The following is a 24,069-nucleotide window of genomic DNA, read 5'->3' as shown; positions in this document are numbered from 1 at the left end:
TTTTACGTGTGATCCTATTCTATTTATACGGTTTTTCTAGTGTGTTCTTTTTACCCTCCGTTCCAAAGGAGCCTAAAAAAATTCATCAACTTTTCATATGAAAACTTCCACATGACAAAGTGTGCGCCGGAACAAACATGTGCTAAACAGCAACTCCGCCACCCATTTCACCGTTTGCTGACCTCAACTCAACAAATTCAAAGTTCATAAGATAAAGTTAAGACCGAAACGCAAAACCAGAAGTACAAGGCAGATGAAACAGGACATAAGTAGCAGATCAGACCTGCAGGAGATATATGTGATCAAGAACACGAAATATATGTTGCACAGGCATAGGTTGAAAATTCTGGTATTCTTCTACTACCTTAGGTAAAACTTTGGCAACTCAGTGCACTGTCACCATAGTCATCAGAACTAACAGTCGATGGTAAAGAAACAAATGAACATTCTCATTTTACAGCCATGGAGATTCAACTAGTCACCTCAGCCACGAGCTAATGTCATCAAGGGGGAGTATCAAAATTCAGCAGCTAGCAATAGCAAAATTCCAACATCATAGTCTCACAGAAGCTTCATCATCATCATCAAATCTATGCAATGTAAAGCAGGATTCTATGTCATGAAAGCAAGTTGACTAGAGCGCCTTTGGAGGGATCAAGGGGGTTGGAATCACAAAGTCATTGCTTCCCGAGTTTTGTGCTACCATTGCTGAAGGGAGAGGCACTGCCATTTTGATGGGGGCTATCCTCTCGATATGTGGAGTTCAGCACAGCAAGCTCTCTAAGCTGTTGCCTCTTGAGAAAGTCTTGTGACTCCTCCTACATAAGAAAACATGAAAGAATTAGGATTTAGGCGTGTAGAAAAGAAAATATATTGTACTTGACTTTGCTTCTCTTCCATTTCTTTCACTGGGGTAGTAATCAATGGAATTATTTACTAATTTGCACAATTGCTATCAATGGAATAATTTACAAGTTAGCACAATTGCTCCAGAAAATAAAATGTTTATGACTTGCTATGATTGACATAGGAAAACAAAACACTAAGCTGAACATGGAACAGACAACCAGAGGAACCATTAACTATGATTGACATGTCTAAGCCATAAATAGTTCTTTCCAAAATAATTCCATCTCTTTCAAATGTTTTGGTTTACCCAAGAGTTGCAGACTGAAATAGTGGAAACGAAGTAAGGCTAAGACAGTCGCAATATCATATACGCACCACTGGTTTCAACAAGTCCTCTAGTATTTCTTGAGCTTGTGCTAGTCTTGTGTCAATGACATCAGCAGGTAATTCAGCTTCAATCAAGATATGTGTCGGATCACTCAAATGTTCATAGCCAGGCCTTCCCTTCAATTGTTCCTCCTTGAATGTAACAAAAAGACTTGCCTGTCAGCATTATACGCTTGCCAGAAGCCAAAAGTTGGATACAAGATAACTGCCTAAGATCTAACTTGGAACAATGGTTACTTGTTCAGTATGACATGTTACCATACAAACACTTCATCCGTATAATTCCAGAATAGTTCATGCATGCAAGCTCAGAATTCATTATTTACCTTGATGGGATCTTTTATGGAGCCCTTCCCTCTGATGAAAACCCGGCAACCTGTTGAGGCTTCAACTCTCTTCAGTGAGTTTCCCCTTGGCCCAAGCAGACGGCCAATAAAATTGAACTGAATAAGAAGTAGGATAGAGAAAGAGTAAATAAAGGTTGAACTGAATAAGAAGTAGGATAAAGAAAGAGTAAATAAAGGTTTTGTATCAATGTCCATTGTGGTTGTGAAACATCATACATGAGGATAAGCATCTGTTGGAACTTCCAGCCGCACGATCTTCTTCACAATGTAAGATGGGTCATGTGCTGCACCTTCCCAACCCATAGTTCCCCGAGGAAAGCCATTTTTCTGCCGATCAACTCTTAGTATATGAGTACTTCAGTAATACACTTCTTTGGAGGTAAACAAATAATCAAGCAACATGAGAATCAGAATCTACGAACACAGGAAAAATACAATTCTAGTGCCCTTTCAACATGCTTGTAAAAAGACTAAGATTTGTATTGTTCATCTTCGCACTATTCATAAGCTAATCCAATGACGAAGCATCCAAATGTTCAGAGATCATTTGATATGCATGTATTGTTTCAATCAACCAAGAACTTACAACAGTAGAATTGAAAGATGTACCAAGAGAATCGCTGTCCACTTTGACAACTAAATCCTATCCTGTATTCCATATGCCCTCTAAACCTGTCACTTTTTTTTTCTAGAGTTTATGTATGTATCATACTGCCAATATGTCATGTTCAAACTGTACATAGCTGCTGTATATTAGTTGTTCTGATCAAATTAGGAGTTATCACGATTGCTTCAGATGGAGCTGCTGTCAGTACTGGAAATGTCCTTATTTTATCGAATTCCAGGGTAAATTAATTTGTCACTCAAAGCGCAATTCTATGTCCAAACGCAATTAAGACAACTTCATATGAATTTGGAGTATATCTTAATGAAACCATCAACAAGGTCCTGATTAAATTCCCTAACTTTCCCCGCGCACAAGTTGTAATTGCAACTACTTGTATATTCTTTACTTTCCTATTTCTGTATAGACTTGCTAGCACATAACGCAGAGATAGCAAATAATATAAAATAACTGAACATCACAAAATAATGTAGCAATCAACACAAATACCTCTGGGAGCGTCCCAGTCCATGGATTGAATCCATTCCCGCAAAAATTAGGCACCTGCGGCAACGGATGCATCTGGTTTGGACTTGCAATGGGCAGCCTATCATGTTCCCTTACTCCAAGGTGCGAAACAATAGCAGACATTCTCATTATCTCTGCACAGAACGTTTCCCAGAGCACGAATCAATGATCAGCATTACTGTTAGTACATGTCAAATTATATATCATCGAAAAGGCTACCCTTTTTACAGAGCTACACAATTTCATAACGTTAAAAAAAAACTTTAATCTTATGCACAAACACATGAGGTGAGGAACTATGAAGTTCAAAGTACAAGTCACCCATACATCAGTTCAACGTGACATAATCAACAAACACATATGAAAAGATTGTCCTTTTAACACAAAGACGGCGCTCATAAAGTATCATAACTAATAAACTGTGAATCTAAGCAAGATCGGTACTAAAATTCCTGAATAAAATCTCTCACCTTGATTCAACAGCCTGCCGCAGATTGGGAGCACCTGCACAAAGGGACCAATCTTCTGCTGTTCCTGCAGCAACTCTGCCAGGTACTGACTGCGCCGCCCAATCAAATCCAGGTATCCAACCCGTACAGATAAAGAAACACGATTTCAGACGACGATCCAGAAACATCAAGAACAAAAGATGGCGTCGCGATTCCAACAAAACAACCAAAAAAAGCAAAAAGGAAGTAAAAACTCCCAAGAATCCAATCTCGGTAGCAATATCTTACCCGGCAGCGCCCGGTGATGGCGGCGGCCTCACCAGCGGCAGCGGGGACATCGCCCTGGCAGGGGAGAAGCATTTCTCCGCGTTCGTCAACGCCTCCATGGCGATGGCGGCGGCGGCGGATTGGATTGGGGGAAGGATTAGCTGCTAGCAATGGAGAGGAAAACAAGATGGGGGAACCGAAAAGATGTGATTTTGCCTTTTTATTCTTTTTTTTCTTCCGTTTTTATTGCGTTTTTATCTCCTATTTTGTGCGGCGCGGTAACAATCAGCGCTGGGAGATTGCGGCGAAATCCTGCACGCGAGGTGTCAAAAATGGATCCTTTTGGAGGTTCTTCCGCTGGCTCTCAAATCTTTTTACCCCCGGTAGGGTTTATAGCTGCTGCGGTCAGGTAGGTTTTTAGAGCCGCCACCGGCTCTGGTTGGTGTCTTGGCGACCCCCCTGATTTTTTTTTTCTTTTCTTTTCCCCGATAGAGAGGTAGGGTTTTAGTGTTGCCAGCCTGACACTGAGGAGGTGTTTGGTTGATTGCTTCACTTTGTCACGCCACACTTCAGTCATGCCACTGTTTTTAGGCGTGTGTTTGTTTCAATGCCACAGTTGTGTCATGCCACACTTTATTACCCTTAGGTCCCACATGTCATACTCAGATAACTAAAGCTAATATTGCCACACTTGTGGCTAACTATTTCTTGGCCATACTTTTGCCACATGCCACAACTTGCCTAATCTTAGTTATGGCAAGCTTAGGCATCAACCAAACAACCCATAAAATCTGTGTGACAGGTTGGAAATAGGTAGATATATGCGGAACATAATGAAATACAACTCATGAGTTAATGAAAATAATAATGTGAAACCCAGGAATCACCATACATTACAGCAGGATAATTTAAGGCATTAAATATCCATTCAAATTGAAAAGTTGTATTTTTTTTAACTAGCAAAAATATCTATGCGTTTCAACAAGTGAAGATATTTTTTTACGGTTGATAAAAACTCTATCAATTTAAACGATAAACCGAAACAACATAAACAAAATAAAGTAAAAAATTGTATATGACATTGAATCCGGATACGCTCACTTCATCCATTATCACACAAGAATCCCTTACGTACATCTTTCCATAGCCTCACAAATCAATCGGTTGGCTATTTTATAAGTTGATGCTTATGTATTTTATTATACCTCATGTGTCGAAAGATTGAGATTTTAATTATTTAATTAGTAAAAAATTATTATTGGAAAACATTTGCAAAGTAACAAACTTGTTACATACCCCTTAAACAATAAAAAAAATAGGTATGAGGAGAGAAATTTAGAAGTAAAAAAGGAGAAAAAAAAGAGAAAGGGAGGAGAAAAGAAAGGGGATTGGAAGGAGGAGAAGAGTATAGGATTTCGGGAGAAATAAAAGGAGAAAAAAGAAAAAAAACCCGATTGGGAGAGGGGCGCGCGGCGCCTAGTGAAGACGCGTGGTATTGGGGGGAGGGGGGATGGTGCGAGCTGGTTGGATTTGGCTGGGAGAGAGAGGGGGTTGCTGTGATAGGGGTGTAAAATTGTTATTCTAGACAACATCGAATTATATATGAGCGATATATAACTAATTCAAATACGGATGACATATCAAAATTTTGACGAAAATATCTTCGATTTTTATAATAGTAGAGATTTTCTAACTAAATGTGATACAGATAATTCCCGTTGCCAAGATAATCTTTGGATTTCTTTGTTGGCAAATATGGTGATTAAAACCTTTGGATTTCTTTATCGAGGTATTAACACTCGCAAGTTAATGCTACGCGCACTGATCTATGCTTTTGATTCCAGTGTCTCTACTCTCTAGCACTGTTAATCTCTATGTGTTGAATAGACTTTTTCCATGATAGTTATATACCGTTAGCGAGAAATGTAATGATAATTCACGTTCAATTATCGTATATATAAATTGACGAAACCAGTAAGGTGATTGAGGGAAGATTCATGTAAATATATTTTTATACATAGCGCAATGCTATAAACCCTAATATCGTGATTAAAACATATTGGCAATCTCTACTATTTTTTTTGACCGGGTTGGCAATCTCTACTATTATAAAAAAAAAGATGTTTTTGCTGATACTTTGGTACATCGTTCGTGTATGAGTCGGTTTTTAAGTTCGTTCACTTTTGGAAATACTTATCTGTATTTGAGTCGGGTTTTAAATTCGTTTGCTTTTAGAAATACAGGAGGAGTCATATAAGAAATCTCTTTAAAAAACTTGCATGCTAACTTGAGATGATCGGACTTCTAATTGCGGTTCATGATTTTCTAGATAAATATATATTCAAGCGAATTTTCACAGTAAAACTACTATGAAGATTGAAGATGTTTTTGCCGGTACTTTGGTACATCATCCGTGTTTGAGTTGGTTTTTAAGTTCGTTCGCTTTTAGAAATACGGATATGTATTTGAGTCAAGTTTTAAGTTCGTCCGCTTTTGGAAATACAGGAACGGTCATATAAGAAATCTCTTTAAAAAATTAACTTACATGCTAACTTGAGATGATCGGACTCCTAACCGCAACTCATGATTTTCTAGAAAAAATATATATCCAAGCGAATTCTCACAGTGAATAACACATTAACTAAACCGTATAACAATAATAAATTAAAATAGTCTTCACTTGTTGCAACGCACGGTCATTTTTTCTAGGTAATGTATACTTATATCCAATCCATAAACCCGCATTTGGCATGCCTTTTTAAACATGCCGACTTTTATTATTTTCAACACATAAAAATATATCTCGAATATTTATACCTACTAAAAAAATACACATGCGTTACAACGGGTGAATACTATTTTAATTTTATTATTGCTATACGGTTTTGTTGAGGTGAAATTCACTTTGAGAATTCGCTTGGATATATATGTTTTCTAGAAAATCATGAGATGCAATTAGGAGTCCAATCATCTCAAGTTAGCATGTAAGTTAATTTTTTAAAGAATTTTCTTATACCATTGCTCCTGTATTTTCCAAAAGCGAACGAACTTAAAAACCGACTCATACACGGATGACGTACCAAAGTACCGGAAAAACATCTTCAATCTTTACCATAGTTTCATTATGAGAATTCGCTTGAATATATATTTTTCTGGAAAATCATGAGCTGTAATTAGAAGTCCGATCATCTCAAGTTACTATGCAAGTTTTTTTTAAAGAGATTTCTTATATGACCCTTCCTGTATTTCCAAAAACGAACAAACTTAAAAACCAACTTATATACAGACAACGTAACAAAGTATCAGCAAAAACATATTCAATTTTTATAATAGTAGAGAAATGTCTCATCCATGACACAATACATATGGTTTGACAAAATTCTAGCATTTGAATAGAGAGATGTACGTTTGGGACTGGGGTATTTTTCAAAGACTCCAACATGTACTCTTATTTCTATTTTAAAAAAAACTCCAACTTTTATGAATCTTTTATATTAAAAACCAGAGCCTAAACATTTTGCATGACAAACATCAGTAGTTACACGCATGAGAGTAGTAGTTAACTAGTTAGGAGTACACACGTAATAACTGAGACGATCCCGAGGTTTCTCTCACACGCGTGCTTTCTCACTACCGCTGCCGGCTGCACACAGCTAGCTAGTCGCGGAGGTGAGGCTTCTTGGTCTAACTCCTCACCGGAGGTGCCAACATCTCGTGATATGGCACCAAGTTGGCAGCCGTACGTGAAGCTACTGTCTCATTGTCATTTTGTTGTATCATATTGCCATGGTCACCGAGTTGAACAATGCATGGAGCGGTGTTGTTGTGCCTGCAAGTCGCGCATTTGGGGGTGACCTTTTTGTCGATGCCGCTAGCAGCACTGGAATGACAACGAACTGCAGTCTTTGGTGCGGCGTCCTAGCGGACCAGCTTTGACAGTAGTGGTGGTGGCAAATCGGGGTGAATGATTGAATTACAACTTAGTTACTTTCGGATGTTATCTTCCACTTTGGTTTGATGTCCGCCACATGAGATGATGTGGGTGAATGCAATCATCACAGTGATCGGATGATGAAGTTATAAGAAAAACACGATAGAAACTGTCGAGATCGAAAGTGCACCAAAGTGCACGTCCAAGAAAACACGTTCTAACCACACAGAAACCATTGAGAATGGAGCCTAGCACCAAAACGACCCCCCCCCCCCTCGGCTATGTGTGGTCAATAGTCGCCGAACCTATGACAACACCACAAAGACGAGGCTCTGAAAACAATGCCACCACGGAGGTCATGACGCCAAGGACGCCTCCATTGCCCATCTAAGAAAGATGTAGTTTTCACCTACAGAAAGTCGCCAAGAAAGTAAGAGTGTTACCTTCGACAGCGTCCCAGGGGTGCTGCTTATTTCGAAGATTTTGTTTCCTAATTTAAGAAGGGCAAAGACTACATACAAATAGCAAACCATCGAGTAGAAACAACGGTTATGCATATTCTCATCAACCATACATAGATGTTTAGAAATATGTGTTATCTTTGTTTTTTACTTGAGTTCTAAGTAATTATCTTGTCTATAATCAAAATTGTGATTTGTAATTTGTGGAGATTATGGGTACCACATACCCATATGGCATGGATATCCGACTGGTTATAGGGATACTTTATGCAGATATAATATATTTAGTAAATGACACAGTTGTTATGTTAAGTTATATATCAAGTATTTACTCGATAGTCCTAGTCGGTTATGATCGTAATTTATCTTTACATGCCTAGTCCGTAAGGAACATGAGCTGTATGTTATAATCTCGGCTCCTCCCCTAAATAAGAAGGGGTCCGATGCTCTTAGGGGCATAACTTTTCTCTCATATCATACGATTAATAATACACTCGGCAAATCAATCTTCCAACAGGAGTAGGTTATTACTTCTCATCGAGAAGGCCTGAACCTATATAAACATTGTGTCTCCTAACCTATCTATTTTTTCAGCTTGATTGCCACCCTTTTTAGTATTGTCAAAATCTTGTTTCGATATAATTGCCAGTCTTTTAACATGTAAATCATGTAATAATTTGATCGTAGCCTCTTTAAAGCGAATACCGGAATGAATTCTACTGTATTAAAAAAAAATACACATGAAAGTTGTAAAACGTGGAGGAAGGAGCACTTTGGAAACAGGGGAAGGAAGGGCGCACATGGAAATCGATCCCCGATCGTGCACTCGTACGTCCACTCCGATGGCTGCCCAATGACAAAGCCGTGTGCTTGCCCTTGGTGAGAACCCGGCACAACGTTTTGGTTCAGGACCAATACTCGATCGCCTGTCATCTAGCCCATGTGTGATCCTCCCATTGCTCCTTGTCATCTTGTAGAACAGATACAAATCCGCGCATATGCTCCCTTGTCTCCTCTCTCCCGTTTCTACGCTGGTACTACTAGTAGTGGCAGTAATGTTTTTTTTTAAAAAAAAATTATTTTGAGAAGCGAGATGGCGCCGAGCATTGGATGCCTGCCTCTCTGATGGATAGATCGGTTTTGATGCGTACTCCCTCCGTTAAAAAGAAAAAACAAACCTGGGTTTCATTGTCTAATGATTGAACATCCGTCTTATTTAAAAACTTTTTAAAAAGATAAGTCATGCATAAAGTATTAATCATGTTTTATCATCTAACAACAATGAAAATATTAACTATAAAAAATTTTTATATAAGACGGGTAGTTAAACGTTGGATACGGAAAACTACGTTTTTTTTTTTCACGGATGGAGTACTCCACGTTTTACTGCAGACACCGTCCACGGGCACGGCATGCATGCAGGCCCCCTGCGGCCGCGGCGTACGCTGCACTGATGCAGCAGAGCCCCTCTGCCGCTGCCCTTCCTTCACATGTGCATTTTAGCATGGAACACCCACACGTCCCTCCCACGCGCGCCACACACCGCATCGCGCACGCCGCACGGTACGCGCGGGGTCACGCTCACGCGAGAGGGCGTTGGCGACTTGGAACCTTGCTGTTGCTGTCCCCAGCGGATTGGGGAAAAGGAGGAGGAGGAGGGGGGGGGGGGGGGGGGGGGGGGGGGGGGGGTCCCGGTGCGTTCTCCGGACGGTGACAGACAAGCGGGGGTCGAGGCCATCTGCGGATGATCTGACCCATACCACGGTGCCGTGGCTTATTTTACCTTTTGATGATGCTGTTCCTGTTCTCTCTCCAAGTAAACAAAACAATAAAGCGGCGGTAGTAGTACTGGAGTACTCTCTCCGTCCAAAAAAAAAGACAAATCTGGTTTCCGTATATAACGTTTGACCGTTCGTCTTATTTAAAAAAATTAAAAAAAAATTAAAAAGATAAGTCACGTATAAAGTATTAATCATGTTTTATCATCTAACAACAATAAAAATACTAATTATAAAAAAAATTTATATAAGATGAACAATTTGCCTTTTTTTTGTTTTAAGGACGGAGGGAGTACTTATCTGACCTCAGAATCCAGGCGCTCTGTGTGTGTAGATCCCCACCACCGCAACCCTTTCGGTCAGCTTCACCGTGCCCACTGCCCCACACGTGTGAGTTGTGACGTGTCTGCACAAAAGGAAACGGCCCGGCCCATAGAAAGTGCAGATCCACTGTCTGCTCATTGGGCTTATTCATGGCTGTTGTGAACTCAGGCCTTGTTTATGGGAAAATTTGTGGGTTTCGCTGTCACATCAGATACACGGACACACATTTGAAGTATTAAACGTAGTCTAATAACAAAACAATTACGTCAGGAAACTGCGAGATGAATTTATTGAGCCTAATAAATCCGTCATTAACAAATGTTTACTGTATCATGATATTGTCAAATCATAGCACAATTAGGTTTAAAAGATTCATCTCGCTATTTACACACAATTTGTATAATTGTTTTTTTACCTACATTTAATAATCTTTACATGTGTTTAAACATTCAATGTGACAGCGTAAAAATTTTTGTTTTGGGAGGCCTCAGTTGGGCCTGACTTGCTGAGCAGCCCACACGCAGCGCATCCAAAAGCCCAAAACGAACTGGTTCCGGTTGGCGCCTCAGATTCGCGAGTTCTCCGGCTCGCCGCGATCACACGACTCCACGCCCGCGCGGCGGCGGCGTCGCCGGCTGATCCGCCCCCGCGAGCGAAGCGGAAAGGATGGCGGCGCTGCGCGTCCCGCTCCGCGCGATCCTCGCCACCCCGCGCGCGGCGGGGCCGCGCCTCCTCCTCCCGCTCCACGCCCACCTCCTCGTCTCCGGCCGCCTCGCCGCCTCCCCGGCCGCGCTCACCTCCCTCGTCTCGCTCTACGCGCGCGCCGCCGCCCCGGCGCTCCACCGCCACGTCGCCCCGCTCCTCCTGGACCGGCCGTCGCCCCCGCCGCTGCCCTGCTTCAACGCGGGGCTCTCCCTGCCCCACCCGCTCGCGCTCGCGGTGTTCCGTGGCCTCCGCCACGCGTACTCCCCGGACGCCTTCTCCTTCCCGCCCCTCGTCTCCTCCGCGCCCTCGCCGCCACACCTCCTCGCGCTCCACGCCCTCGCGCTCCGCTGCGGCCTCGCGCACGACCTCTTCTGCGCCAGCGCGATGCTCCGCTCGTGCCTCAGGTTTGGACTCGCGGACCACGCGCGCCGCCTGTTCGGCGAATTGCCGCGCCGGGACGTGGTGGTGTGGAACGCGATGGTCAATGGGTTTGCCAGGCTCGGGTGCTTCGGCCACGCCGTGGAGTGCTTCCGGATGATGAGGGAGGACGGTGAGGTCGAGATCAGCAGCTTCACCGTCACCGGCATCCTGTCGGTCTGTACCGCCACAGCGGATTTGGGGCACGGGGCTGCGGTTCATGGGCTAGTGGTGAAGTCCGCGTTTGACCAGGAGGTGTCTGTGTGCAATGCGTTGGTGGATCTTTACGGGAAGTGCCACAAGGTGGATGATGCAGCAATGGTGTTTGAGGGGATGGCGGACATAGTCAAGGATCTGTTCAGCTGGAACTCAATGCTGTCAGCGCTGCATTACTCCGCTGACCATGCTGGGACAATGAAGCTGTTTTCAAGGATGAGACGCGTTGCTGTGTGGCCAGATGCAGTGACCGTTGCGGCTGTTCTTCCTGCATGCGCGCAGACTGCAGCATTGCAGGTGGGAAGGGAAGTGCATGGGTACATTGTAACTAGTGGACTGGCTTGCCATGGCGCGTTGGACTCGTTTGCTTGTAATGCACTGGTGGACATGTATGCCAAGAGTGGGGCTTTGGATGAGGCTCGTCGCATATTTGATCGGATGCAACAGCGGGATGTGGCATCATGGAATATTATGATTGATGGATATGCATCGCACGGGCATGGGAAGGAAGCACTGGAGTTGTTCTGCCAGATGACAGAGGTGGAACGGCTTCTTCCAGATGAGATAACACTGTTGGGGGCATTGTCGGCTTGCAGCCATTCCGGGCTTGTTGAAGAAGGGAAGAATTTTCTGAAGAGAATGAAAGAGGAATTTTCTTTGGAGCCACAGTTAGAGCACTACGCATGTGTGACTGACATGCTTGGGCGTGCAGGGAGGCTGGAGGAGGCTAGAAAGGTAGTAGAGGATGCAGGGGATGTGGGGGTTGGTGCTTGGAGGACATACCTTGCAGCATGCCGGATGCATGGTGATAAGGAGAGAGCCCAAGAGGCAGCTAGGATGCTGATGACGACAGAGCAGTCTGAGAGTGGTGGGTGGGTGCTGCTAGCGAATACATATGGCTGGGAGGGAAACTTTGACGAACTGGAAGAGGTGAGGGGCGAGATGAAACGGCGAGGAGTACAGAAAGCTGCACCAGGCTGCAGCTGGGTTGAGGTGGGTGGAGATGATAGGGGGAGTGGAGCAGTGATGCATGCTTTTGTCAGTGGGGATAGGGGACACCCTGAGGCTGACATGATCTACGAAATGTTACATGCGCTGATAAGTTGGATGAGGGATTGCAGCCACCTGAGTAATACGACCCCATTATATTCAGTAGAACACTCATGACTATTCATATAATCATATTTTGTTACAGAAGTCATAACAATCTTGCACAGAGCTGTGGACATGAAGTTTCTCAGAGATCAGAATGGTGCATCCTTGGATATTGATAGGCTCGCTCCATCAAGACCAGTATTTAAACTTTGACCAGACAAGAGGTTTTCACCAAATATCATAGTTCCTGCAGCCAGTGCTCCTGCTCCAAGCCCCATTCCAAAATTCCGTGTGCTGTTTTGACCTCCCATTCTTGGTGGCACATTTATGTAGGTCTGTGGCACTGGCCCCCTTGTTGGATACTGTGGTGTAAAGAAACTGGGGTTTGAAGTTGGATGTGGCAGGATTGGTGGAACCATTGTGGGTTGGTAACTGTAGTTGCTTCCTGGTGGTGATTGTCCTGGGCGAGTGGCAGCGGTCACTGGCATGGAGTTGCTGTAATGATCAACATCTTGGGTGTACCCCTTAAAATGGCTGGAAGGCATTGGTGGATAATTGTAAACTGGACCATCTTCTATAGCTAATGTGATGCCAACCTGATCTGGGTACTTCAATCCTTCCTGTGATCCTGCAAAATTATGAATGGACTGCATAAGTTTGATAAACTATAGGTCAGTCCTGTTAAAATCATAAAATAAATAGTTTTGAAGCATATCTTGTTTCTAGTCATGTTTGCACTATTGGCTAAATACCTTTTTAGTAACAAAAAATTGACCCACAAATCCTGTAACGGCTTCTACTTTTCCTGTTATTTCCTTCTAACCTATGATTCTTAGTAGTTAGTACTCCAGAAACCTTATTAACTTCAAATGCTGTTGTCAATCATGATTGTAACTTTGTAAGGCATGTTGGAAAAGAGTTGGTTATTTCCTTGTTCTTCTGTTGTCAGCATGATAGTTAGGTGTGTCTGGTAACTGGATAATCTAAATTCTTGCTATATTTATCCTCTTTTCATAAAATTGGCTCGCAAAAACATTCTAATGTTTCGTGCAAATAAGTATATCGGATGCAAAATCATAGTGTCTTCTTTATATATAGAAAAGAGAGAAATATCTCTTTACCTGAGAACGTAGCACGATTGTTTTCTTCCTTGCAGATACGGATGGAGATATCAACAAATCCATGGGGTTTGTCTGACTTCTTCCTCCTAAGCTGAAAACTTGAAGTCTCCTCAGTTACTCCCGAAGGATCCTTGCCCTGTGAAAATTTATCAAAGTACTCCTTCATCTGGATGACTGCAGTTCCCTGGAGATGCTCCCTTAGAAATACGGGCTCTCTCCTGTAAACTTCAACTGTTAGTTCCATCTGCTGCATGCTCATATCATGTTCATCAACAGAAAGAGAGAACTTAGTTCCCCAATTCACATCAGAGTTCCCTGATGCGTCAATCTTGGTGCAGTACTTGCTGTTTGGATCAATCCATGCAACTGAAAACCACTGTGGCTTCAACAATGCTGATCTGCGGCCTAAACCACGCGCGGAGATTATGCAGAACTCGACTGATATTTTCGTCATTTCTGTGAAGAGAAAAGTTGGGGTGGTATCAGAATTGTGATGCCGACCCAGGGAAATGTTGCGGGATTTGTCATCCCATAGGTAACTTTTAGGGCTTTACCTTGCTACAAAGTTATTCCGAAATGATAATGCGAACTTGCTTCGTGTTTACTCTATTGCTTCAGGGTCATGGAATCAATTCTAAAGTTAGGCACTATGAGGGAGAAAAGGATAGTTGATAGATGATGACGACAGAATCATTTTACGCTCTGCTACTAGTGATAATTTCTGGGATGCCGTTATGCTTCAACGTCTAGAGGTGCTTCAGAGTTCAGATTGCCAATCCGTTCAACCTAAGGAGAAGACTGTTTTCGTTCTCTCTGTTTAGTTTTCTCGTGTCAAATTTTATGTGTTGTAAAATTTTAGAGGTTCGGTTCCTGTTTATGTCCCTGCATCTCATCTGGTTGGCAGGTAGATTAATGCGCCTAGAAGGAATCATGTCTTAAGTTTGGGTAAGAAACAGCAAGTAAAAGGCATATTTTTCTTATGTAATGTGAGGAAGAATCGGGGAACCATCTGTTCCTTTCTTTACTGTGTTTGCCCAAAAGCATTCGGGCTTTCTTTCCTGGCCTGTTTGACAATGAAATTGATAGTGATTTCAAAAGGCATTTTGGTCCCAAATGTGGTTTGTGCTGCATCTCTGTGACTCAGGAATTTGATTGCCAAGCAAAACCGGGAAGACGCAATCTCACTATTTTGGTCCGGGCACAGAAAAAAGAAACAGCCTGACCATGCAGAGCACCCCAGCCCGAAAGCGAAGTTCAGAAGTGAAAAGGGCCACGAGTGAAATGGGGCCACACGGCCGAGCGCATCCCTGATTCCGTTCCGGCTAACTCTTATGGACCGAACATCAGGGGCAATCCCGTTCCGTCTAAAATAATAAGTTCACTCACACTCCCTCAGCTATAGCTCCAATCTGATTCGTATCCTGAACCGCAATAACGGATATCTCAACCCCCAACTATTAAAACCGGTGCAGCTTAACTCCCTAATGGTTTTGGAGAGCGGTTTCGCTGACTTGCGCTTTAACTTAGCTTGAACCAGCTAACTCAACGTGTGGGGCCCACATGGCAGGGACTTCTTTTTCCCTTCTCTCTCCCCCACTCCTCTCTTCGTGGGCGACATAGGCAGAAGGCGTTGGTGCCGATGCGCCGTTGCTCCGCCTTAAGGTAGGTCGCAGCCACTCTGCTCAAGGCTAGCCCACTGCCGCGCATTGGGGCCACACAGCTGTGGCTCTGCCTGGGTAGTCCCTCCGCGGCGCCTAGCTCACTCCTATCTTCTCCCCATCTCGCTCCCTTCCGGCCGCGGCCACAGCCCGTGGCAGCTGCCCGTCACGCGTGCCTCCCATCTCCCCCAACGCCTTTTGTCGCGCCATCGTCGTCTGCTGCCGGAATTGTCCCGCGTAGGAGGCAGGCGTCATTGCGACGCCCGGCTTACTCCCCCACTGCGGCCGCCGCCCACCTCGTCGCCGGAATTGTCCCGCTGGCCGTCGGTCGCTTCGCCGTGCACACACTGCTCTGCCATCGAGAAAACACGAGGTAGAGAGAGAGCGGGGTAGAGAAGGGAGAGAGGGAGGAGGAAAAAGGGAAGGAGAAGAAGATATGTGGGCCAATATGTCAATAGGTCCCACGATATTTTTTCTGTGTGAATAACAAATGGATCCCACATACTTTTTATTCTAATATCATATAAGCGCTACATCAACACCACGTTCAACGAAGACCAGGTCAAACACCACCACATAGGCGCCACGTAAGCGAAACTGACCTCCAAAACCGTCGAAAGAGTCAAATTGCATCCGTTTCAATAGATGAGGATTGAGATATCTAGTATTGCGATTCAAGGATATGAATCAGATTCGGCCACTACTTAATAGAGTTGAAGAAAACTTATTCCTCTAAAGTACAATGGATCTCACGCCGGCCCCAATCCCGTTCTGTTTACCAGATATCCTAAAGCGATTGACAGATTTTGAGATTTTCTTTTTCGGATGTACTAAAAATATGTCGTCATATTTTCCGCCCAGACATTTTTTAGGCAGATGTCGAGATTTTTCTTCTTGCGAAGGCAGGTGGGTAGTCTGGATCAAATGATGGCACCATTAAGCTTAAAACGGAGATTTGAGGGATGGGTCGGATCGGGAGACTACAAGTGTCTCGCGACAGGCCTAATTACGCAAGCTTTGAATCCTGCGAAAAAATGATGAACTCTACGGACCCCAAATTACAAGCAGAAACGAAACGAAAAGGCATCTGCTCGTTTCGCTCGTAGGATATTCTTCTGGGTGCGAAGCGAATACATGCAGCCATTTCTGCTGATGAGAGACGGCTCATACGTATCCTTGCGTTATTATCTGCTCGCCATATCGGTACGGTACTGTTCTGTACACTGATTTATTGTCAATACATGTTTTTTTTTCTATTTCCGATGAACGAATATTGGCAGTATCTGTTTTTTGTCCGACCCTAGCGTGTCTGAATGTCAGTACCTGTCTGACTCCATGCTGAGTGCTGACGCGATACGTATCTTCCAAGTATATTCCATTTGACGGATTTGCATCTGATTTTGAGACCCCAACCAATACGCACACCAAGAGGCATATTGAGCTGTCTGCTTGGTTAAAGTTCACTATAGAAATCTCTCACCTTTTTTTTGGTATGGTGATGAATCATGAATCTCCCTCTCCTTCAGATTCAAAAGACTAAAAGTGAATGAAAACTGTGGGTTCAGAACTTCAGATCTGCAGGTTCCCAGATCTATAAGCACATGGAGAGATCACATATGTACTCTGATATCACTGGATCTGGAAGTACCAATGCTAGTTAAGGCTACATGACCCACATGCATCCTAGGAACCGCTGGCATGAGCTTGCAGGCAAATATTTTGATTTTGGCATTCATGTATGTGCGTGGGTGGATGTCGGGCACCCATCCTGCATGATGCGAATCATGTGATCACATAAACATTATGCATGTGCACGCATCAGTTCATGCATGAGAGATTGTATCCATATAATCAAGATATATAATCAAAGTTTCAACCGAAGTTCATGCTTTGGGCCACCTTTTATAATCAAAGTTTCGGTTTGGGCTTGCCTTTTAACCAATATTTTCACTTTGGACTAGATAATTTTTTATTTGTGTCACTTGGACAACTCTCAACTCTTATCCATTTACATCCAACTCATTCTGTGCCAAAGGTGTGGTCTACATACAATTTCACGAGTTCATCGGCATGCAAAAGCCGGTATAATCGAGATTATTGATGTACTTAACATAAGAGTTAGGGGTGATCCAAAGTGACACAAGTATAATTATCTAGTCCAAAGTGAAAACATTGGTTAAAGGGAGGCCCAAAGCAAAACTTTGCCAATTAACAGTGGTCCAAATTGTAGTTTACCTCTTACTCTTTCAAATATAACTGCACCACAAAAACACACTTGAAGCTAGTAGTTCATTCAATGAAGATCATTGTGGGGGGGGGGGGGGGGGGGGTGCTACATTAATAAAGGAAAGAGGCTTATATAGGAAACCGACCTAAAGGTCATGAGGACCTGATGATCTGGGCATCGGCAATACCGCTATGCCCTCATTTTCTCATTGCTCAGTTGCTTGTAGCAGCGAGCGATTAGCAAAATTAACATAGCAGTGGCGCTTAAGCGATTGGGCACTGGGCAGGAGAACCATATCTATACTGAATACTGATACAACTCGTACCTTCAGGCTGTCGCCATGGTTTACTGGCTAATGTACATGTCATGGTACTATCTTTTTCTGGTATATCTGGTGATATTTTGATCTTATGGACGTTCCTGTGCAGTATAGCATCTGCAAATCAAATCAGAGAGTGGCTCTAAGTATTCAAGGACTCGTATAGTAGTTAATCTGTAGAGCTGCAACTTGAGCACAAATGCCACAGATTAACTGCCATTACCAGGGTATGACGTACTTAGAAGAGTAAGCTCAAATACAAAATAATCCATCCTGCCATGGAGAACACAGCAAAGATGTGCACCCAGAACAAGATAGCAGCAGATTCTTTTCCACAGCCCCTCAGGTTTGCAACAGCACCTGCCAAAAAAAAAAAAAACTCAGATCATATTCCATTATTTGGTCGCTAACATAAAGCACATGGTGTTCCACCACCAATGCCTTACAGATCTCAACCAACACATAAAACTATTAGAAGGAATCTATCTTTGAACATGCTCACATGATAATAAGTGATAAGTAGTGTCCCTTATTCATTTCTTAGTACCTGACAGCACAGATGTGGGCATAGAATGCTGCAGTAGCAAGACAAACTTGAACATTTTGTCATCTTTAGGAATGAAACCAAGTTTATCAACCAACACAATGATGCCAACCCCAGCAAGAGGAACCAAGATGAGCCGTGCAAAAATAATAGCAACGGTTGTCCGCACACCAAGCCTGTTACTTCCTTCACCAGGACCTGATGCAATAAACATGGTTACATGAGCTAGGATAAGATCTGGAGATGCATCCTAGGCTCCTAGTACTATAGAATGGTAGGAGCCGCGCAATAGTTTCAACAGAACTAGGTGCTTACCATCGACAAGATTGCCCCCCACTGCAAGCAAAATGCAAGGGATCATTGCTTCCCTGAAAAAGGAATGACAGAATTAGAAACTAGGAACCAAGGTGGCTCATCGTGCTTTTGTAATTTTATAGGAAAGTGTACTTTATTTTACAAAAAGGGAACTGAAAGTTAGACATGTAAATACCCTAGAATGAGACAGCTGTCTGTGAAGAAGAACAGAGGTGCATCATCAGTGAGGACAAAATTCTTCAAGACTGGAACAACACCAATGGCAATTGCAAAAACCTGTGCATAGTGTAAAATAGTTGCTGTCAAACCACAGTATACAGAAATGTTCTGTGTTTATTGCTAGCATAATATTGTAGTGAGATACATACAGAGGCAATAATTGGTGGCTGAAGAAGCTGCTTGTCTTTTAGGAACTTAACCATGCTTCTAACAATGCCCATTATCTGCATCAACAGAGCATGATTTTTAGCTCATGTTAGAAATCAAATTGATATAAGAAGTAAACATACCAAATTTCTGATGGTATTTCTCACCTTCGATCCTAGAGAAGTAGAAACATTTTTATCACCTTCAGAAGATAACAAAGGCTCATTTTCAGGTACAGTACTAGTGCGAGTGCTTGTTGGATATTTCCCTTTTTCAGGCACCACATTATCTCCAGATGCCTTAATTGGAAGAATATCTTCTTCAGCGCTATCAAAGGATTCACCAGGTGGTGGAGCAAGCATCTTGAACACATATGTGTAAACAATAATTGCACCAACCTGAAACATTTAAAGGATTCACTGAGTGAATGATCTCAATGCATACCTAACCTAAATTCAACCTGTTACATTTATTTTGCATAGTAGAGGTCCTGAATAAAGCATGAACTCATGCAACTTCAGAAAAGAAAAGACATGTACCCATTGACCAAATGAGATATACGCATTCCCATCTTCATTACATTTATCAGAGTCACCAAAAGGATTGGTGGGATCTCGACATAATGCTGCAATGAGAACCAGAGGTATATTTCCAATATTCCCTGAATCGAAATAAGGGATCGGATCAATATAAAATAGAAGAATGATAAATGAGAAGGCAACTTTATTTAATAAAGAAAACCAGGTACCTATTCCAATGTGAATCACAGTGAACTTGAAGTATGGATAAGGTGGTCGGATGATAGAAGCCACCACAAAGCCAATCAAAGAGCCTGACACTGCACCTACAACAATATTTACTGGAATATACCACCTGCAAACAACAAAATATTGCTACTGTAAGAATGTTAAAAACAGTAAAAGCAAAACATAGGCACAATGCGATTATCTTTTGCAAAGAAAAAGGCCTTATGTCATCATAAATAATAACAAGGATTGGATGGCCTTATTGATGAAGTCCAACCAATTCCAACCAGATGGATTTTGCCAGTAACAAACAATATGGTAATTTAAGTATTTTGACGTCTTAAATTAGTCCTGAAACTTTCAGATAATGCAACACTTCCTTCGCTTTCGATTGGTACACTTAAGATCTTTTTGCAGAAAATTCTGGGAGCTAATTTACTCCATTTGGATGATGACTTAAAATTCCCGCAACCAGAACGATCTAGTTATGGTAAGAACCATGATCAATAGACTACACAATGAAATGCGAAAAGCATGCAGCAAACTTAACAAAGCATATTAACTAGAATCTGTCATTACCATTGCAGCATCTTTTCGATTGTGATTGCTCTACCCAGTTGGGAAAATATAAGGCAAGGAAGTAGAAGCGAGAACACAAGCTGCACCAAACGACCAAAATGTAAGCATAATCGAGAACATCAGGAATGCAAGTAAGCACAAGCAACTGCCCCCACATCTTCCTATTCTAGACAGCAGCCAACTTACCATTCTCCATAGTCACAGCAAAAACTCATAAATCTTACAGATAAAATTATATTGCAAGAGAATGAACAAGGCTCACCCCATTGAGAAGCTTGCGGCCGTTCGGCTGGAGGATATTGACATACTTAGAGGCCATGAGGAACCCCATGAAACAGACGGTAAACACCTTGGCAATGGGCAGCACGGCGTACTTGAGCATGTCGAAAACCGACGTCCCCACGGTGCCTCCCTGCGCCGCCGTAGCCAGCGCCTCCATCAGCGACCTCTCCATCATGGCTTGCCCCAGGCTTCACTAGTTCACTTCTTCTTCTTCTTCTTCACTTCCTGACTTCCACAACCAGGACCCACGCAATTCCTGCCAACATGAGTGACTTAGAAGGCAAAATATACAAGCAACAGCAGGAAAAAAAATCAGGAGCCGCTTTTGAAGTCGGTTGTCCAGAGAGCGCCAAAACGGAACAGAGATCGCCTCCCCCGCAGGCCTAGCCAACTGGAGCGCAGCGTGAGCGCGCACAACTCAGCAAGCGCGCCGAATTAAACGGAACAATCCCCAAAGCTTCTGTGCTAACCAACTCTCATGCGTGGGGAGAAGACCATCAAATCCAATCGGGAAAGCCCGGATTAGGACAGAACAAAAACCTAGCTAGATTCCGAGCAGCAGCAGCAGCTTGACCGCTACAAAACGCCGACGGTGCCGCCGTTGTTCGCTAGCACCGGAATCCGCACGGCTCCGGCGAGCGATCGCGACTCCGCTTGATCCGTCACGCCACCTCCAACTCCAACTTCTCCGCTTCCAAATCCGCACTAGAGTAGACCACTCCAGCGGGAGCTCCGGATGCAGCCGACCTCGAAACTTCCCCCGCGTACTCGTACTCCACAAACCAAAAAAAAAAAAAAAACCACAAATCCCCATTTCACAGCACACACAGCGACACCCATCGTCTCCAAATCCCGCTGCAGAGAAAACTAAAAAAAAACGCAACCAAAACGGCGAGGTCGGCGCGAGGACTCACCGCGTGGCCGAGGACGAGGCGGCGGCGGCGGCGACTCCGCGCGCGCGAGGAGGGAGACAATGCCCTCGTCGTCCCCTTCACGAGAGATCGAACTCGAAGCGCTCGAGATTAAGCTATCGGATTAGGAGTGTGATCAAGGAGGCTTGGTTAAAGTGGCGGCGATTCGTGGACGGAGGGAGGCGGCCAAGGCAAGGCGGGTGGGATACTGTGGGGGATCTGGCTTGGTGGCTCCGGAGCCCGGAGAGAAGACGACCAGCCGAGTCGCTCGAGCCGAGCTGAGCCGAGCCGGGATGGATCGATTGAATCGGGTCGGGTCGAGTCGAGCCGGATGGGTGGGTCGATGCACGCTGATTTATACGCGTTTTGGAGTCCGCAGCGGAAGGCCGACGATGGCGTCCCGTCCCGTGCGTGTTGAGACGTGCTCGGCTGCCAATGGTGGATCATATTCTCCTGATTTCTTTTTATTTTCTACTACTACGTATTTCTTCGAGGTCAAAGATCAGCGAATATTCAGCAGCATAGAAAAACAGCGATTTTTCTTTCTAGATAAAATCTCGGCCTCTGCTCATATAGTTAGAACCAATTATTATCGAATTTGAGACCAAACCAATCACATCACAACGAAATATGAAGGACACAACCAAATTGATTGAGGGACACACCAACATAAAAACCACGACTTATTGAATTCTATTCGTGAAAACAGGAACTTGGACTTTATGTTACAGGTTTTCTCAAACGCGGTACGAACGCTTACGCAGGTTACATGCATATGCATATGAACTACCATGCTACATATAGCATCTCTATTTCTTTTTTAACAATATTTTAAATAAAATTTTGAACTATTTTTATTTTAAATTACTTATCCTATCAATGATTTGATTTCACCATTATATTTTATAATTAAATCCTTATAACAAGACCTTACTCAATTATATTTACTATAAATATACAGATATGATTATACTACTTATTGCAATATTTTAATATTATAAATGAAACAACAAGCTGTAATTGATGAAACATCACAAAATACTTGCTAAAACATCCAGATAACACCGCGTGAAACAAGTGTAAATAAATCAGTAAAACATCATAAAAATACTTATTGAAATAGCCTAATAACACTACATGCAACATTTTTCAGATAAATTAGTGAAACATCATAAAATATTTATTAAAACATACGAATAACATCATGTGCAAACACTTAAAAAAGAATCAATTGCAACACAAAACTTAAATGTGCAACATAATCAAATTTCAATTGAAACACTTATTTTTGACATATGAAACATTAAATTTTCACAACATAAAACATATTTTTTTATTTTTTTTGTTAGAATATAATCGACTAAGATCTTATTGTAAAGATTTAATTACAACAAATATAGTGGTACAATTAGATCGTAAATTGGATAAGTAGTTTTGAGGGAAAGATATTTAAAGCTTACGTTTATAGTCTCATGCATACATAAAATTAGCAGATATTGTATGCATCATAGGTTCACGGATGAGAGGAGAGAGAAATACATGTACATGCACATGGGGGGATGTCTCTGCGTTCATTTTATTTGTCTACATCAGATGACAGATCACAAGCATTTTCCACATCCTACCTTCTTATAGAATTACGATCGACTAGATTCTAAAACTTAACATACAAAAATACCACATTATTATTCGCTAACAATTATTAAATCTTAAACATCATGCAAGCATATTATATTATCTATAATTCTATAATATATTAAATTTTAGAGTTTTAAAATATAAAGATGTTAAATCATCATCCCACATAATTCAAATAATATTTAAATACATCTCTCAATCATATTTTATAATATCCTATATACATATATAGTTCATCATCACTTAGTTAATGTTATTACTTTCTTATCTCATTAAGGCATATCACATCAAATTAGATCATTAATTTATGGACCAAGTTATTTTCTCATTTTCTTCTCTCATTAGACCATATCATCCCATTTTTTATCCCATAGATGATTAAGTTATGGTCCAAATTACCTGATCTTCTTTTCTTCTCTTATAAAGGCACATCACCTTATCATCATTCTATATACTACTTAAATTATCATAAATCATATCAATTTATGTAAGCTCATGTTGTCTACCTATTTTACACATTATTTCCACTTATTGCTATCATACTAAACTCCTACAGCAACGCACGGGGTTTCACTTAGTTTATTGTATAAACACACACATACACGGATACACCATATCCCATGGATACCTTCAAAAGCTGAGAAGTGAGCACAATGCATGCATACCCTACTTCTTTGAACAATTTGAAGACTGAACGAGCATATTTGAGATTGTTGACATTGATACAGGCGCCTAGCACTAAAATTAATTAACCGTTAATGCAGGTCCTCGTGGCAAGTTTAAGAACTAGCAGGTGGCCAAATTTCACCACAAGGAGCATTACCAATTGATTGTTTGCATGACGGGGATTTTTTTTCTCAAAACATAGTACATATGCAAGTATTACAAATTTATGCATGTACGCTCAACTCCTATCAACACAGATGCACACCTTACCCGTACTAGCACATCCGAAAACGGAATCGACATGTCTTCAGGTTGATGAAGTTAATTACCACAAACGTC

The 24,069-nt window shown here is 42.4% G+C and overlaps 4 protein-coding genes and 1 long non-coding RNA gene across 6 annotated transcripts; 2 read left to right on the top strand and 3 right to left on the bottom strand.

Moving 5' to 3' along the window:
- Positions 1-320: 320 nt before the first annotated feature.
- On the bottom strand, positions 321-3,881 carry LOC127760851 (KH domain-containing protein SPIN1-like). Its single transcript, XM_052285173.1, has 7 exons — positions 3,453-3,881; positions 3,186-3,274; positions 2,698-2,849; positions 1,800-1,910; positions 1,563-1,679; positions 1,225-1,368; positions 321-818 (listed from the first exon to the last, which is right to left on the bottom strand). The coding sequence occupies exons 1-7, from the start codon at positions 3,548-3,550 to the stop codon at positions 678-680; spliced, it is 852 nt and encodes a 283-aa protein (XP_052141133.1). The 5' UTR covers positions 3,551-3,881; the 3' UTR covers positions 321-677.
- Positions 3,882-10,582: 6,701 nt separating this feature from the next.
- Positions 10,583-12,430, top strand: LOC127761607 (pentatricopeptide repeat-containing protein At3g14730). Its single transcript, XM_052285921.1, has one exon. The coding sequence runs from the start codon at positions 10,592-10,594 to the stop codon at positions 12,428-12,430; it is 1,839 nt and encodes a 612-aa protein (XP_052141881.1). The 5' UTR covers positions 10,583-10,591.
- Positions 12,407-13,933, bottom strand: LOC127761616 (uncharacterized). Its single transcript, XM_052285935.1, has 2 exons — positions 13,480-13,933; positions 12,407-12,986 (listed from the first exon to the last, which is right to left on the bottom strand). Exons 1-2 carry the CDS (start codon positions 13,931-13,933, stop codon positions 12,508-12,510), a joined length of 933 nt encoding a protein of 310 aa, XP_052141895.1. The 3' UTR covers positions 12,407-12,507.
- On the top strand, positions 12,916-14,644 carry LOC127761625 (uncharacterized). Its single transcript, XR_008015281.1, has 4 exons — positions 12,916-13,029; positions 13,515-13,712; positions 13,818-14,014; positions 14,098-14,644. It is a non-coding gene; the product is annotated as an uncharacterized LOC127761625 (long non-coding RNA).
- Positions 14,645-16,031: 1,387 nt separating this feature from the next.
- LOC127785503 (protein PIN-LIKES 6-like) lies at positions 16,032-21,730 on the bottom strand. Of its 2 annotated transcripts, XR_008019770.1 has the most exons (13): positions 21,430-21,730; positions 20,496-20,771; positions 20,234-20,313; positions 19,657-19,781; positions 19,448-19,569; positions 19,076-19,306; positions 18,911-18,985; positions 18,718-18,818; positions 18,543-18,595; positions 18,231-18,425; positions 17,907-18,043; positions 17,690-17,800; positions 16,032-16,905 (listed from the first exon to the last, which is right to left on the bottom strand). XR_008019770.1 is itself a non-coding variant. In XM_052312969.1 (12 exons), exons 2-11 carry the CDS (start codon positions 20,688-20,690, stop codon positions 17,922-17,924), a joined length of 1,299 nt encoding a protein of 432 aa, XP_052168929.1. In that variant the 5' UTR covers positions 20,691-20,771; positions 21,430-21,730; the 3' UTR covers positions 16,980-17,800; positions 17,907-17,921. The 2 variants fall into 2 exon arrangements, 1 of the variants encoding a protein (XP_052168929.1); XM_052312969.1 differs by lacking the exon at positions 16,032-16,905 and having other exon boundaries at positions 16,980-17,800.
- Positions 21,731-24,069: the final 2,339 nt, after the last annotated feature.

The sequence above is a fragment of the Oryza glaberrima genome, chromosome 1 (assembly GCF_000147395.1).
Source record: "Oryza glaberrima chromosome 1, OglaRS2, whole genome shotgun sequence".
Classification (NCBI taxonomy): domain Eukaryota; kingdom Viridiplantae; phylum Streptophyta; class Magnoliopsida; order Poales; family Poaceae; genus Oryza; species Oryza glaberrima.
Note: the sequence above shows the minus strand (reverse complement) of the source record. Positions and strands in the feature narration are given on the sequence as shown.